The sequence below is a fragment of the Thermobia domestica genome, chromosome 18 (assembly GCF_964235325.1).
Source record: "Thermobia domestica chromosome 18, izTheDome1.hap1.1, whole genome shotgun sequence".
Lineage (NCBI taxonomy): Eukaryota > Metazoa > Arthropoda > Insecta > Zygentoma > Lepismatidae > Thermobia > Thermobia domestica.
This window is the reverse complement of record NC_137471.1, coordinates 72,534,287-72,549,499: the sequence shown is the minus strand read 5'-3', so window position 1 is coordinate 72,549,499 and position 15,213 is coordinate 72,534,287. Positions and strand designations below refer to the sequence as shown.

The 15,213-nt window shown below is 36.9% G+C and overlaps 1 protein-coding gene across 1 annotated transcript in view; it reads right to left on the bottom strand.

Annotated features, from left to right (window-relative positions):
* Positions 1–15,213, bottom strand: part of LOC145675126 (adenylate cyclase type 2-like) — a 1,402,841-nt gene that overhangs the window by 205,111 nt on the left and 1,182,517 nt on the right. The window contains exon 6 of the mRNA XM_081745496.1: positions 12,109–12,303. Coding sequence (XP_081601622.1) covers positions 12,109–12,303 — 195 coding nt within the window. The remainder of the gene's footprint in view (positions 1–12,108; positions 12,304–15,213) is intronic.

The following is a 15,213-nucleotide window of genomic DNA, read 5'->3' as shown; positions in this document are numbered from 1 at the left end:
CTCGTATTTTCTTTTCCTTAGTTGTTACTTTCTTTCGTTTCTCCTATCATACTTTCGACCGTTGTTACTTGTGATTAAAGTCGACCGTCGTCAGTAACACCACAACTAAGAGGAGCTGATGAACGAAACTGGTGTTCCAGATCAACTTGCGCGGATATCAACATAACGGGACTTTAGTTAGTATAGCAAAGGAATATTTACATTGTTTAGTTATAAAGAAGGATAAAAGTTTGAATTACCTTTCAAAATCAAGAGGGGAGAATAACTAGCCCGAGAGATTAGGTAGGCCAAGAGGATGCTTCCTTTTTCTTCTATGAATAGAATAAAAGATTAGATTCACTGCTAAATCTTTGCTTACATAAGATTCACCAGTCTGTAATTCTTACCATTAAAACTTCAATTTATGCATAAATTAAAAATATTTAATTCTCAAGTTCAGGTGGCAATTGCTCCCCCTGCTTTCTCGTGTTGTGTATAGCCTCCGAAACAGAATCCTAAATACGCCATAATAAAACTAATTCGAAATTTCAACGGATTTGCATGTTTCATAAATCCTATATGACGAAAAAACGGATTTTTGAATTCTGTCCATTTGTTCGGCCGTGTGTATAAAAACCCACATGGGAGACATACCGTTCCAGATGAGGTTTCCGATTTTTATCCTACCCTTTAAGTAAGGGTAGTTTACTGAAGGGTGAATGATTTTTTTTTTTTTAATGTGGATTTCACGAAAATCGCTCATAACGATTTTGTTTATATTTTACCATCGAGTATTACATTTATAGCCCTATACTGTAATAAAAGTCATTTTTCTTTGGCATAAACGAAGCCCCTTGCTATGGAGAGATCACAAAATTGTTCTGCTCTTTTTGGGAGATGAGTTTTGTTATTCCAAAAACAACTCTCAAAATTTTCCTTATTTCATAAATTTTGCTGTAATAACAGAAACATGATATGTTTTAATTTAAAGAAACCGGAGCCAGAATGTTTAGAGCTGTGGTCCATATAGTTTTATTGTAGTGTACCGTGTATTCGAGCGATGTCTTTTTAACGTTGCTATATACATTGTTTGCACGATAGATATCCCACAACTACCAGATAACAATTCTACTTCTCTTAAGTAATGTATAATATACTTGTAACAAATAGTAATGGAGGTAAAACTACTATTTTAGCTTTTATCAAAACAATCGAAGACGATATTGACTGATTTGAATGAGGGTATGATCGTTGAAATCTAAATAGAAAGGCACAAATAATTCTTTTTCTTCCAAAAGGTTAAGTTCACAAGTCCACTATATTAAATCATTCAGTTTTCCATAGAATCCTTTGTCAGTAGCACAGTTGTATTGTTCGAGGTCAATAGTTTAAAGTCGCACCTAAACTACTGTAGCGCTTTCAGGCTCTCGGTGAACGGGAATCTGACGCGAGATCTCATGCAACATAGGCAGGTGCGGGAGCCATGCGAAAGTAAACATTGACAATCTTGATTTTCTATGGATATCAAGTATGTAAACTCCATCTTCACAGAATCTACATAACAATAAAGTATCCATTAAGTCTGTTAGAAAAGGACAACTATTAAAAGGTGCGACAGAAACTCACCTATTTGGAAACTTTATGAATTCAAATCCAAGGAAAAAAAAACAGAATCCCGTTTTAAATGAACGTGTTTTCAAAAAAAAAATCATTCAAGTGGTACTTTCATTATTGATAAAAGAACAAAACACACTCAAATCACATGTGGGATGCACGCATCGTTTCTAACGCCTACCCATGATTTTCTAAGATTTTTCAACAGAAAGAGCATGAAGTTCTCCTGATTACGCAATACGAGTAGCGTACACTGAAGAAGTCCTATTTGCAATATGCTCTCCACTGAAATTTTGCCATCTGAACTTGGCGGAAAGATTTTTTTTTTTTTTTTTTTGACAATTTGACCAACATGTACTCTCAAAAAATAATGTTAGTGGAGAAATTTAAATTCACATAGCAGAACTATATTATATTCCAGAGCCTAACCGAACAGAGGTTGCAGTCATAAAATTAAAGAAACTCAAATCTCCGGGCGGAGACGAAATTATCGCAGAATTAATTTTAGCTGTTGATAAAAATTATGGGACAAGAGTATCATTCTCCTTATCTGGAACAAAGAGGTATTGCCACAAGAGTAGGAAGAATCAAGAATTGTTCCGATTTACAAGAAAAGCATCAAAACTGACAGCAATATTTATATAACTTTTTTTTTTGCCAATACTCAATGAAACCCTCTCAAACGTTCTATTAGCAGATCCGACTCCTTACGCAGATGAAATTATTGGGGATGTTTAGTGTGGATTTAGGCGAAATCGATCAATTATTGGTCAGATATTTATCATGCGACAAATATTCAAAAATAAATGTGAATACAATAGCCCGGTATATCAATTATTTATTGATATCGGAAAAGGCCTATGACTCTCTTAGGAGGAGAAATATTTTGCAATATATTTATCTAATTTCGTATTACGAAATAAGCTATTTAGATACATAAAGATGTGTTTAAATGAAATCCAAAGTGAAGTCCGATTAGGTAAATATTCGTCTACAAGCTTTAGAGTCCAGAATACCCTGAAACAAAGAGAGATGTTTTTACCATTATTATTTAGCTTTGTTCTGTACGATGTAAAGAAAGTTAAAGAGAGCAACCAAAACTAGAGCTGAATGACTCTTATAAGGTTTTGGCTTATGCCAATGATGTCAACCTAATAGGAATGATATGAGTATCAAAAAAGGAAAGGAAAAGAAAAGAAAATCAGAGTTTTATTAAACACCTGCAAGGTCGTGTGTTTAGAAGTAAACACAGAAAAACTAACTATATGGAAATTGGCCGTGGTCGTAATACTGCAAATTATGGATATGTTAAAATATGAAAGTAACAATTTTATACTATACTAGAGAATTTTATTGAAAGTATCGATAAAGTGGATACTTTCAAATATCTAGGATTAACATTAACAGTCCAAAACCATATCCACGAAGAAATTGAATGTCGACTGAAAGAAGGAAAATCTTATTATTATTCAGTCCAAATTTTCTTGTTTTTGTGAATGCTATCGAAGCTTAAAATACATAAAACTATAATTGTGTCTGTTGAGCTGTAGTTTTGCAAAATATGGTCTCTTACCCTGAGGAAAGAATGTAGACTGAAAATATTTGAGAATAAAATCTTGTGGAGAATATTCGAACCCAAGAAAGACGGGAATGGGGAATGTCGAATACTTTATAACGAGGAACTTCATAATTTACACCGTTTACCTAACGTTATTAGGGTAATTTAGTCCAGGAGGATTAAAATGGGCAGGTCATGTAGTCAGAATGGAAGAAAGCAGGAACGCCTTCAAAGTTTTAACTGGAAATACACTAGGCTCTCGCTAATCCGGCCATTCCTGGCACATATGGGTGCCGGATTATTGAGTGTCTGACATACAGTATATAAAGCATACGTACGGCATACGTAAATAATACGTACAGTATATAAAACATTGTTTAACTAAGTATTGTTGTGCATGCGCACGATAATTCATTGTGCACGTGTTTTTTGATTGGATGTGCGCCGGATTACTGAGAGGCCGGACTACTGAGGGCCGAATTAGCGAGAGTCTGGTGTACAATCGCAAAACGACGATTAGCAAGACCTAGGTGTAGATGGGAGAACAATATTAATTGCAGAAATAAGAATACAATGTAGAAGTTAGATCTAATTGGCTAATGAAGAGAAGTTAATGGAAAGCTTTTGTGAATGCAACTTTGGACTTTCAGGCTCCATAGGCCATAGAGTTAAGTTAATAGATTTTCAATTCACGAGTTATGGGCGGTCAAATTTTTAGACATATTTTCAAAGACAGGCATACACTGAAGTCACATATTTAACTAAAATTGGCATAATAGTGGGCCTTGACCTGCTCCAAGCGTGTAAGATATTATAATCTGCAGGCTTTTGATTTCTAAGTTACGAAGAAATATCCAAAGCAATGCATTGTTTGAGAGAATCGTGTTTGTTACAAATACATTAGTAGCCTCACAGATACTCCCCTTGTGTATGGCAATATTTAGTCATTTCCAGATCATATTTATTATGTCCGGGTTACACCGGGTCTACCAAGATCACTCCGAATCATCTAGCCAAAAGAGATCAGTCCGGGTTATGAGTCTGAGTGCTTTGTTTCTTTCAAGGGGGCGCGGTGGCTCAGTGGTAAAGCGTTCACCTCCGGTGCTTGGGGTCCCTGGTTCGATCCCAGCTCGCGCCGTGTGGACTTTGTGGTGGACAAACACCGTGCTCGTGGGTTTCTCGGGGTTCTCCCGTTTCCTCCCACTCTATTCATTCCACCATTTCACTCATCTCTCATCATCACCGTCTTCTTTGGCCTAACCGGCATAACCGTGGGACGTAAAACTCAGAGATTTCATTTCATTTCATTGGTTCTTTCAGTCTCGGGTCACGAAATTTGTGACCTGTTTAACTACAGGATTTTGTAATATCCTACATTGATCTATATTTGTAAACAACAACACGTTCTTCTCATTTATAAATAATTATAAATAGAATCACGTGTTCTCCTACTACAATCATTACAAGAAGCATGCGACAGGAATCATCATGTCATGTGACAGGAGAGGAAATCTAGCACCGCCGATATCCAGAAGAGGTATAAAGACCATGTAACGTCTCCATTGATATCAGTTTCGACTATTCAAATTCCCTTAGTTTGCCTGGAGTTCTGAGAGATCTAATCTAATCTAAGCTTCTTAGCTTGCCTAGAGCTCTGAGAGATCACAATTGCAACCATCTAGCTTGCCTGGAGCTCTATGGGAACACCTCCCTTGGCTTGCCTGAAGCCCTGTGGAAACCTTCCCTTCGCTGTCTGGGCCTAGGAACACTTATTTATCCAAAATACATAGAGAACTTTGTATTTGTCGTAGGACCACACTTATAGTGACTTTGTGTTGTTATATTTGTAGATAACAGGAATTTTATAATAAAAAAAAGTTGTGAGAGAAAACCGAATCCTGTGTGCTAAATTGTTCTACCTACTACCTTATCAAGGCAATCTTCCAATATTGTCCACCACAAAGCAAATGCAACACTTCATATTGCACAGTATACAATATTATGTCAAATTTGACTTTAACCACGTCACGGGATGGTAAACACTCAAGAACCTGATAGACGGGCAACACAACTAGGTAATAATGTCATCTTTGCATCAATATTTTCGCTACGAACACGATGAACATGATTATATGGAGGGTATAGTGAGACCAATGAGTCATTAACATTGGGAGCTTAACATATATGGAGCTTAATTGCAGAAATAAGAATACAATGTAGAAGTTAGATCTAATTGGCTAATGAAGAGAAGTTAATGGAAAGCTTTTGTGAATGCAACTTTGGACTTTCAGGCTCCATAGGCCATAGAGTTAAGTTAATAGATTTTCAATTCACGAGTTATGGGCGGTCAAATTTTTAGACATATTTTCAAAGACAGGCATACACTGAAGTCACATATTTAACTAAAATTGGCATAATAGTGGGCCTTGACCTGCTCCAAGCGTGTAAGATATTATAATCTGCAGGCTTTTGATTTCTAAGTTACGAAGAAATATCCAAAGCAATGCATTGTTTGAGAGAATCGTGTTTGTTACAAATACATTAGTAGCCTCACAGATACTCCCCTTGTGTATGGCAATATTTAGTCATTTCCAGATCATATTTATTATGTCCGGGTTACACCGGGTCTACCAAGATCACTCCGAATCATCTAGCCAAAAGAGATCAGTCCGGGTTATGAGTCTGAGTGCTTTGTTTCTTTCAAGGGGGCGCGGTGGCTCAGTGGTAAAGCGTTCACCTCCGGTGCTTGGGGTCCCTGGTTCGATCCCAGCTCGCGCCGTGTGGACTTTGTGGTGGACAAACACCGTGCTCGTGGGTTTCTCGGGGTTCTCCCGTTTCCTCCCACTCTATTCATTCCACCATTTCACTCATCTCTCATCATCACCGTCTTCTTTGGCCTAACCGGCATAACCGTGGGACGTAAAACTCAGAGATTTCATTTCATTTCATTGGTTCTTTCAGTCTCGGGTCACGAAATTTGTGACCTGTTTAACTACAGGATTTTGTAATATCCTACATTGATCTATATTTGTAAACAACAACACGTTCTTCTCATTTATAAATAATTATAAATAGAATCACGTGTTCTCCTACTACAATCATTACAAGAAGCATGCGACAGGAATCATCATGTCATGTGACAGGAGAGGAAATCTAGCACCGCCGATATCCAGAAGAGGTATAAAGACCATGTAACGTCTCCATTGATATCAGTTTCGACTATTCAAATTCCCTTAGTTTGCCTGGAGTTCTGAGAGATCTAATCTAATCTAAGCTTCTTAGCTTGCCTAGAGCTCTGAGAGATCACAATTGCAACCATCTAGCTTGCCTGGAGCTCTATGGGAACACCTCCCTTGGCTTGCCTGAAGCCCTGTGGAAACCTTCCCTTCGCTGTCTGGGCCTAGGAACACTTATTTATCCAAAATACATAGAGAACTTTGTATTTGTCGTAGGACCACACTTATAGTGACTTTGTGTTGTTATATTTGTAGATAACAGGAATTTTATAATAAAAAGAAGTTGTGAGAGAAAACCGAATCCTGTGTGCTAAATTGTTCTACCTACTACCTTATCAAGGCAATCTTCCAATATTGTCCACCACAAAGCAAATGCAACACTTCATATTGCACAGTATACAATATTATGTCAAATTTGACTTTAACCACGTCACGGGATGGTAAACACTCAAGAACCTGATAGACGGGCAACACAACTAGGTAATAATGTCATCTTTGCATCAATATTTTCGCTACGAACACGATGAACATGATTATATGGAGGGTATAGTGAGACCAATGAGTCATTAACATTCCCGTAAGAAAACAAAACAATATCGGTATGGATGTATTCCCACTTCCTGACTTCCAAAAGAAATGCAGTCGTCAGCTCAAAAAGTTATACTTACAGTATTTGGTTACATTCAAGGCCTTCTCCTAGTTAAGTTTCGTTTATATAGGACCATTGTAACTTCAATGACCTGTGCTAACACTTAGAAAGATGTGTTTGCCGTGAGTGACGATGCAGATGATTCAAATATTAAACTGTTTCACGACAACGCTCGATCCCATTTTTGCTCAATATGTCCCCGTAGAATTTCTCAATGTACTGGGAAGTGTTTCAACACCTATTGGATAGTATCGACATTAGAATATCTTTTGAAACAATTTTTAGGCAGTCCAAAATGTCATTCGACTGAAGGAATTTAATCCGTGGTCTTTAGTGGTTGTATGATTATAAAATGGACTTCCGTGAAAAAAGGTAAACTAAAACTAAACCTAGTACCACGCTGGAATATGACAAATGTTTCATACCTTATGTTCAGAAGTGGATAATGTACTGTGTATGTAGTTTCCTTGCGGTATGTTTTAAATTTCACTGTTTAATAAGGGTTTAGAAAGAAAATTAGCGTGCATTACTCTTCGATGTTTTCTCGTAGGACGGACTTCTTGAGGGGGTGGCGGTGGGTCGTAATACTGTTACTAAAAGCTACTTTTAAGAACTCTGGGATGTGTTTTATTAATATATAAAATAAGAAAGTTTCCTCTTCTAGGGGGGCCATCGCCCCAATCTCACCCTCCCCCTGTATCCGCTCCTGATGTACTGTGTGGTTGCTTGTAAGTCAGTGTGACAATGTAATTTCGCTGTAAAGTACATAAAGAAGTTTCTGGAGTACAATTCTTCAAGAGTATGATCAGTGGCGTATTTAAGAGGGGGGCTTCCGGGCTTAAGCCCCCCGAAATCTTACTTACTATAGTAAAGTATATGAAATATCTTGCAGAATTTTCACATTTTCAGGCAAAGTCCCCCCCGAATGTTAGCAAAGCCCTCCCTGAAACAAAATCGTAAATACGCCACTGAGTATGATTAATGACATATATGTTAAGTCATAAATCTTTTAATTATTTTCCATTGTCATTTCTGTTAAACTTATGTCTATCATTTCTGTCTTTTACTTTAGTTACTTAAAACACGTCAACAAATAGAATAACTTCTTAATATGTCTACGAATTAAACTACTTCATTCATAGGCACGGTGAAAAAGATGGCCTGTTCTTTCTTAATCTCAATTGATGTTTTATATCATCAGAAGCGCACCCAGGTCCCAGTCACCTGTGACACTGAATTTTGTTATTAATAATTGTTTTGGAAGCTGCAGTGTTTATTGGTAGAGCACTCACCTCCACTATATGGGGTCCCTGGTTCGATCCCAGCCCTTGCCAAGTGAACTTTGTGGTGGAAAAGCACCATGTTCGTGGGTTTTCTTGAGATTCTCCCGTTTCCCAACATCTTCATTCCACTTTATCATCCATCTCATCTCTCTTAGAATAGTGCACACTCGTGGGACGTTAAACTAAATAAAATATTATTTTATATAATAGTGATCAGGGGCGGATCCAGGACGGACTTACTGCTACTTAGAGCTACTTTTAAGAGCTCCAAACTCTGGGATGGGTTTAATTTATATATAAAATAAAAAACCTTTTCTCTTCTGGGGGGGGGGCAATCGCCCCTACCGCCCCCTGGATCCGCCACTGATAGTGATTTTAATGAAAAATTATGGAAATGATGAATGATGGTTAAAATTAGCGTATAAATCTCGAACAGATAGCACTGCTAGAGCATTAATCCTTTCTTTCAAAGATTTGATGATTTGTGAGATTATAATCACAGAATATTTACGAGGTTGAGTTCAAATCAACTTATACCGTCACCATTCTGAAATATCTGTGTAGCAATGCATCTTAGAACATTAATGTTAAAGAAGATTAAAGCGCTAACTATTTTACACACTGCATTTTCATAGATAAGCAGAAAATATTATACAGAGCTTTCGAAATGTAGGTGTGAAGACGAATGGAGGGAATTAGCTGGGTCGAGCCAAGAACGAATAAGAGGGTGTTAGAATTGGTGGGGAGAAAAGATCAATTTTAGGTATTATTAAGAAGAGAAAGTGAAGCTGATTTGGTCATTGGGTAAGGAGGAACTGTATCATGAAGGACATTGTGGCAGGTATGGTGGCAGGAAAGAGAGGGAAAGGGCGGATTACACTACAATTAATGGACGATATCAAAACAGAAAAATCGTACGTGAAAATGAAGAGCTTAACAGAAGACCGTGCAGCATGGAAGCTTCTCAGTTGACCTGTCAATACTAGCAGAATACCTATGGTATGGTGTGGTATTATTCAGATATTATTCTCAACTATAACATGAGCCTTCCATTAGTATTTAATCATATGTAATTCGCTTCTCGCTTTTTACAAACTTAAAAATTAAATAACAATTTCTATTAACTTTTCATTTACACCAATGTCACTTATCAAGAAGGGCCAGCCACTAAAATAACAAAAGACAATCTAGCATTCAATTAATACTGTAGAAAAAATTAGTTACAGAATATGCATTATTGGTAATTACTTTCTGACAACCTTGCTAACAGAGACAAATTAGTATTATTTCAACGTACTAAGTTGCTATTAGATCTTTCTTGAAACCATTAAGACAGAGTTATTTCCTAAATTAGCAAAGTGAATAACTCCTGTGACAGTTATTAAATTGATTTTCATTTCATTTAAATACCATAGCTACAGGGTTTTGGCAACACTGTCTGAAATAATAACAAGAAGACGTCTACTACTGAGAAGAGAACGTACTTTGTGTTCTAGCTATCTACGAGCAAGATCTAATGAATATATGAGGAGGGCACAAAGGAGAAAGAATAGACACTTCAATTTACAAGTGTGCTACGTGACGTCACATTCGTGTTACCAATTCCGTTAAAGAACCTAGCTTACAGGCAAGTCATTATCTCTTATCCTAACAGAGGCGACAATTTGCAACACAATACGGGCTTCTATCCAAGCAAGCGAGTTCCTGCATTTCTTTGCAGCATCTTTTCTCTTGTTTCCGTTTCTCTCTCTGCCTATCTCCTTCTTCCTCTTCGTTTCGTCGCCCTTGTAGTTGTTTAGAAGTTTACGAACTTGGTATTTTGGAAAAGGAAGGAACTTCGAAGATGTGAGAATACGACTATCTTTACTAATAAAGGTGTAGCCTCGAGAACATTATTCGAACAAGGAAAAGTTATTTAATTTGCTACATATCTGTCGGTGACGATATTATATACGTATTTATCTCACAAAATACAACACATCGTGGCTTAATTTTATGTTATTAAGATTCTCAATGGTTTTGTTGCCTGCTTCTTTGAAATACTTTAATTTAATTAGATATTTCAATAAGAAACTCTGAATTTCTTATTTCCCTGTTATTATCTTAGTACTATGTCGGAAGCCAGATTTTGGCGCTTTTACATAAACTGGTTATGTACAGACACAATTCTAGAAAAGTAGGACTATGGTATCCAGTTCTTTAATATGATGAAATTTCTCTGGTGGACGTGTGATTTGATTTTTCGGTGGGCAGGCATTGAACGTATTTACGGCAGATCGGATTCCACCTTACACTGTAGACCCACATCTGATAAAGCTAGTGGCGTATTTACGATATTTTTTGGGGGGGTCTTTGCTAACTTATTCCTGGAAATGTGAACGTTCTGCAAGATATTTCGTTTACTTCACAATAGTAAATAAAATTTCGGGGGGCTTAAGCACGGAAGTCCCCTCTTAAATATCCCACTGCATATAGCGTACGTGCTAAAAAGGGACGCAATACTTCAACAAACAACGAGAATAAAATCGCTTAATACTTTGTTCTAAAATGTATATTTAAAGCTTTTCCTTTAAAGATTCTCAGAACATAGTTTTTATTCTGTGACTAGTAGAAGACGGTGGCTCACTTGCTAGATCGCTTATCTCTGGTGCGTGAGGTCCCTAGGTCTACCCTCGGCCAAGTAAGTTTGTGGTGGACAACATCGTATCCGTAGGCTTTCTTGTGGTACTCCCGTTTCCTCCCACTTCATCATTCCACCAATTTTTCCATCACCATTCACTTGCCTCAATCTTAGACTTTAAAAAAATGCATAATCATACTACGTAAAACTGAAATAGTTCATTTTCTGAGACTAAGAAGGAATTCATAACTGTAATTCCATCGTCAAATGACTAACATAAGTGAGCTCTGAGTGAGTCAGTGAGTTAGTCAGACTGAGCCAATTATTAGAAAAAAAAGTTGGTTTGTTTACAAGTACAGACTCTGTAAAACTTACATACCAACAAAATTTAAAACCTAAATAGGAGGCTATTTATAAGATTGTTTTCATCATTATTATTACTTACTATCTTAGGTTTAGGAATTAGATAAATGGGCTTTCAGCATCTATGGTCATGTTAGTCCATCATGTATGAGGAACAACGTCCCTCCGCGATTACACTATCCGAGGAAAGAGGAGGAAGAAAGGATTGGGGGAATGATGGAAGCGGCCTGAGACCTATATGTTAGGTACCATCCCGGTATTTTTCTGGTGTGAAGGAGGAAAACCACATTCAGGATGGTTGGGCTGAAAAAGCTTTTACACTTTTTCGACCAAGCGTCTCCACCGGGAATCGAACCCGGGACTGCTCCCACCAATGACGAGAGCGTTATCGACTATGCTACGCAGATATTTACCGTCTTGTTTTAATATCTATTTTCTGTGTTGATCACATTATAGTACTAAAATGTGAGGCGAATGAAATGAAGACTGCTGTGCGACATTGCCAATTGGTAAAGAAATATGGCGAAACAGACCCATAACAAGTCTTTAACCTATGATCATTAGATTCGTGCAAAAACAATTACAATATACCTACGAACGCTGATTTTCTAACCTGACTACTGAATAACCACTTGACTCTTAAAGTGTTAAATTGTAAGAGTTTTCATTAAACCGTTTGGGAAAGTCAGTCAAGCTTGCAAGCTTTTAAAATCATGAAAAATATCAGAGAATACGGTACATACCGAACTGAAAACAAAAACAGATTTGTATATACAACTAATAAATAAATACTTGTATGAACGTACCTCAGCTGCAATGTAAGCTGGAATTACGCTTAGCAACAATTGTTCCTGCTGCTCTTTCTCACATTCCAATTTAACTCTGGACTCTATACAAGTTCTTGTTCCATCGAACGTGCGTTGATGAGCAGTTTCGGTCATGTGTCTGTAATAAAGACCTGTTCCATTGGCACAAGTTAGGAACACAGCATCTGCCGCAATCTGTAATAATAATTAAAAAAAAACATTAATTTAAGCTAGCTTTAACAATTTCTGTAATATTGGTGGTGTTCAATGTGGAATGGGTTGGGGAATGAAATCAGAATGTTTACAGACCAGACATCTACCAAACCATAGATTACATTATATTGAACAAAGAGATATGAATGATTGTAAATCCTGATGCGTATTTTTAGAGAAAATTGAGAAAAACTGTTTTATTACACTAAAAATATGCTGTTTTTAGTAATAGCAAATGAGTTTTTTTTTTTTTTTTAATTCTCTTGGACATTGTTTACACTGTACGTTCAATAAGTTTCAGGACTAGGTGAAATAACACTTAAGGATGCCAGAAAAAAATATTAGCACGCTGGTTTTCTACATACATTCCTTCCTATACCACCAGTCGTAGAGGGCCTGGAACGCCCTAGGAAAGTCATCCATTGGAATGCTGTTTAGCACCGCCATTTATTTGCTTAAATCCACGAACAAAATGCTGTTCTTTGAGGCAAATTTGAACGTAGGAAAAAATCTGAAGCCCTTTGGTGTCAAATCAGACGAATATGCAGTGTTCATGCACTGGGCTCTTCTTTTGTTGTAAAATTGACGTAACAGTGCTTGAAAACCCCCATATTCGCGTGATTTAGCCCCAACGGACTTAATAATTTTCCCTAAATCTTAAACCTGCCATCAAGGGAGATCGTTTTGAGGATTTTACATCGATTTAAGTGAATGTGATTGAGGTGTTGAACAGCATACCAGAGGAAACACTTCTAATGCTTTCAGAGCTTCTACGAGGTGTGTGGCGGATGAGGGGATGTATCTATAAAAGTAACGCGATAATACTTTTTTTCTGTCGGCGTTAAGTATATTATTTCGAGGTAGTCCTCGGAACTTATTGAATGCACTGTATATTTTATTCTAACTATTGTTATTTGTGTTCATTTAACGGTGACAGTGACGGTCATATTATTGCTAATTGTAATATGTTTTAGTAATTACATAGTTACCTTAAACCTGATATACCTAGGTATGTTACACTCATTTCATCATTTCAATGATTAAATATTATAATATCCTCTGCATATGACGATGATCAACGTGCTCAACCATAACAACATCCAGCAGACGACGAATGTCATCATTCAATACGTGACCTGAAGCTCGAGGTAACCAAATTGGCTAAGAAGGGGGTAAGACAGTTTTCAGACCCCAGGTGTAGCCAACAGAAAAGGATCAGATTTCTCTTAGCGCTAAAACCCATACCCCCTTATTAACTAACCTAATCACCTCGAGTTCCAGATCACATGTTGACTGATGGCATTCATCATCTGCTGGGCATTGTGGTTGGGCACGTGGACGGTCGTTATATGTAGAGTAACAAGAGTAATAATAATAATAATTTAATTTGCACGGTATCATTTACGGAATCTGCTTTGAAGTGTGATTTAGAATAGTAAACTTACGTAAGTTGGTTAGTTAATTTGAAATTTAACGTCCCGTTCAGCACTGAAGCAATGTTGTTTCAAATATACATATAAAATGTACAGTAGTGTGGGACGAAAAAAAAATCAAAGTTGTCCAATTAAATAGCACTAGATGTCAAAAGTTGAGTATTGACTAGTAAAACATTCCTGAAATTTTTCGTAATTTTTGCACTTCATCTCATTCCCCGCAAGATTCTTAAATGATTGCAATTTTTATGAAAATTTGAATTTTTTTTAAAAAAATATTGAAATTTTTTAAAGCTTCCAAATGAACACGAACTTTGAACGACATTCCTTTAAAAGAGCCATCACAATATACTATAGTGTGAAAATACAATACAATTCGAAAAGATAAAATTGAAATATGAAAAAATAATGAATATCACTTGACTCAAGAGATCGTCTGACAATAATTGATGAACACTGGTGTACATCAATTTTGCAGACTGGAGGCTACCAGCTGTTCTTTAATAATTCGAGCATGTAAAATCCAAAAATGAAACTCGTTTTTCTCTATCACGTCAAGTATTTTCACAAAATGAAATTTTATCTAATATTTCATGTATGCTTTAGAACCACTAATCTTAACGTAGTTCTGAAAGATGTCACAAGGTGGCAGCACATACACTGTTACGTTTAAGTTTATTTTTACGAGTTATTGGAAAACCTTTAAATGTAAGAATTAAAGAATATATTAAATAAAGTATAGGTAATTCAAAATCATGTTCGATTAAAATTATTTGTTTATGAGAGCCGTGCAGGGAATGAACACTTGGTACGAAGATTGTGGCCTGCCAGAGTAGACTTTGAAGTGGGAGAGAAAAACATCCAGAATGAACCGCTTGTTGACCCTAAGAAAGTGTTACTCCCTCCACTACACACAAAGCTGGGATTAATGAAACAGTATGTAAAAGCTTTGATTCAGGATGGTGCTTGCATCAAATACGTTTGCTCGAAATTTCTTGCATTGACACATGATAAAGTGAAAGCTGGTATTTTTGAAGGCCCCCAGATAAGGTTGCTAATGAAAGATAAAGAGTTCTTACAAACCATGAACCCCACATAAAGAAATGCATGGGATGCTTTGTATGCCGTTGTTTCAAACTTAATTGGAACTTTAAAATGAACGACTACGAAAAACTTGTTGGCCACATTTCAGAAGTTAGGAGTAAATATGAGTGTGAAGCTTCACTTTCAACACAGCCATCTAGACTACTTTCCTTCCAATCTTGGTGCCTTTAGTGACGAACAGGGTGAACGAGTTCACCAGGATATCAAAACCATGGAGAACCGGTACCAGAGAAGGTGGAACGAAAATATGATGGCAGACTATTGCTGGTGCTTGCAGCGTGACGTTCCGGAGGCCACTTACTCCAGAAAATCAAAGAAATGAAGATTTTTGTCTAAGTAGGTAAGCACGTTGGGT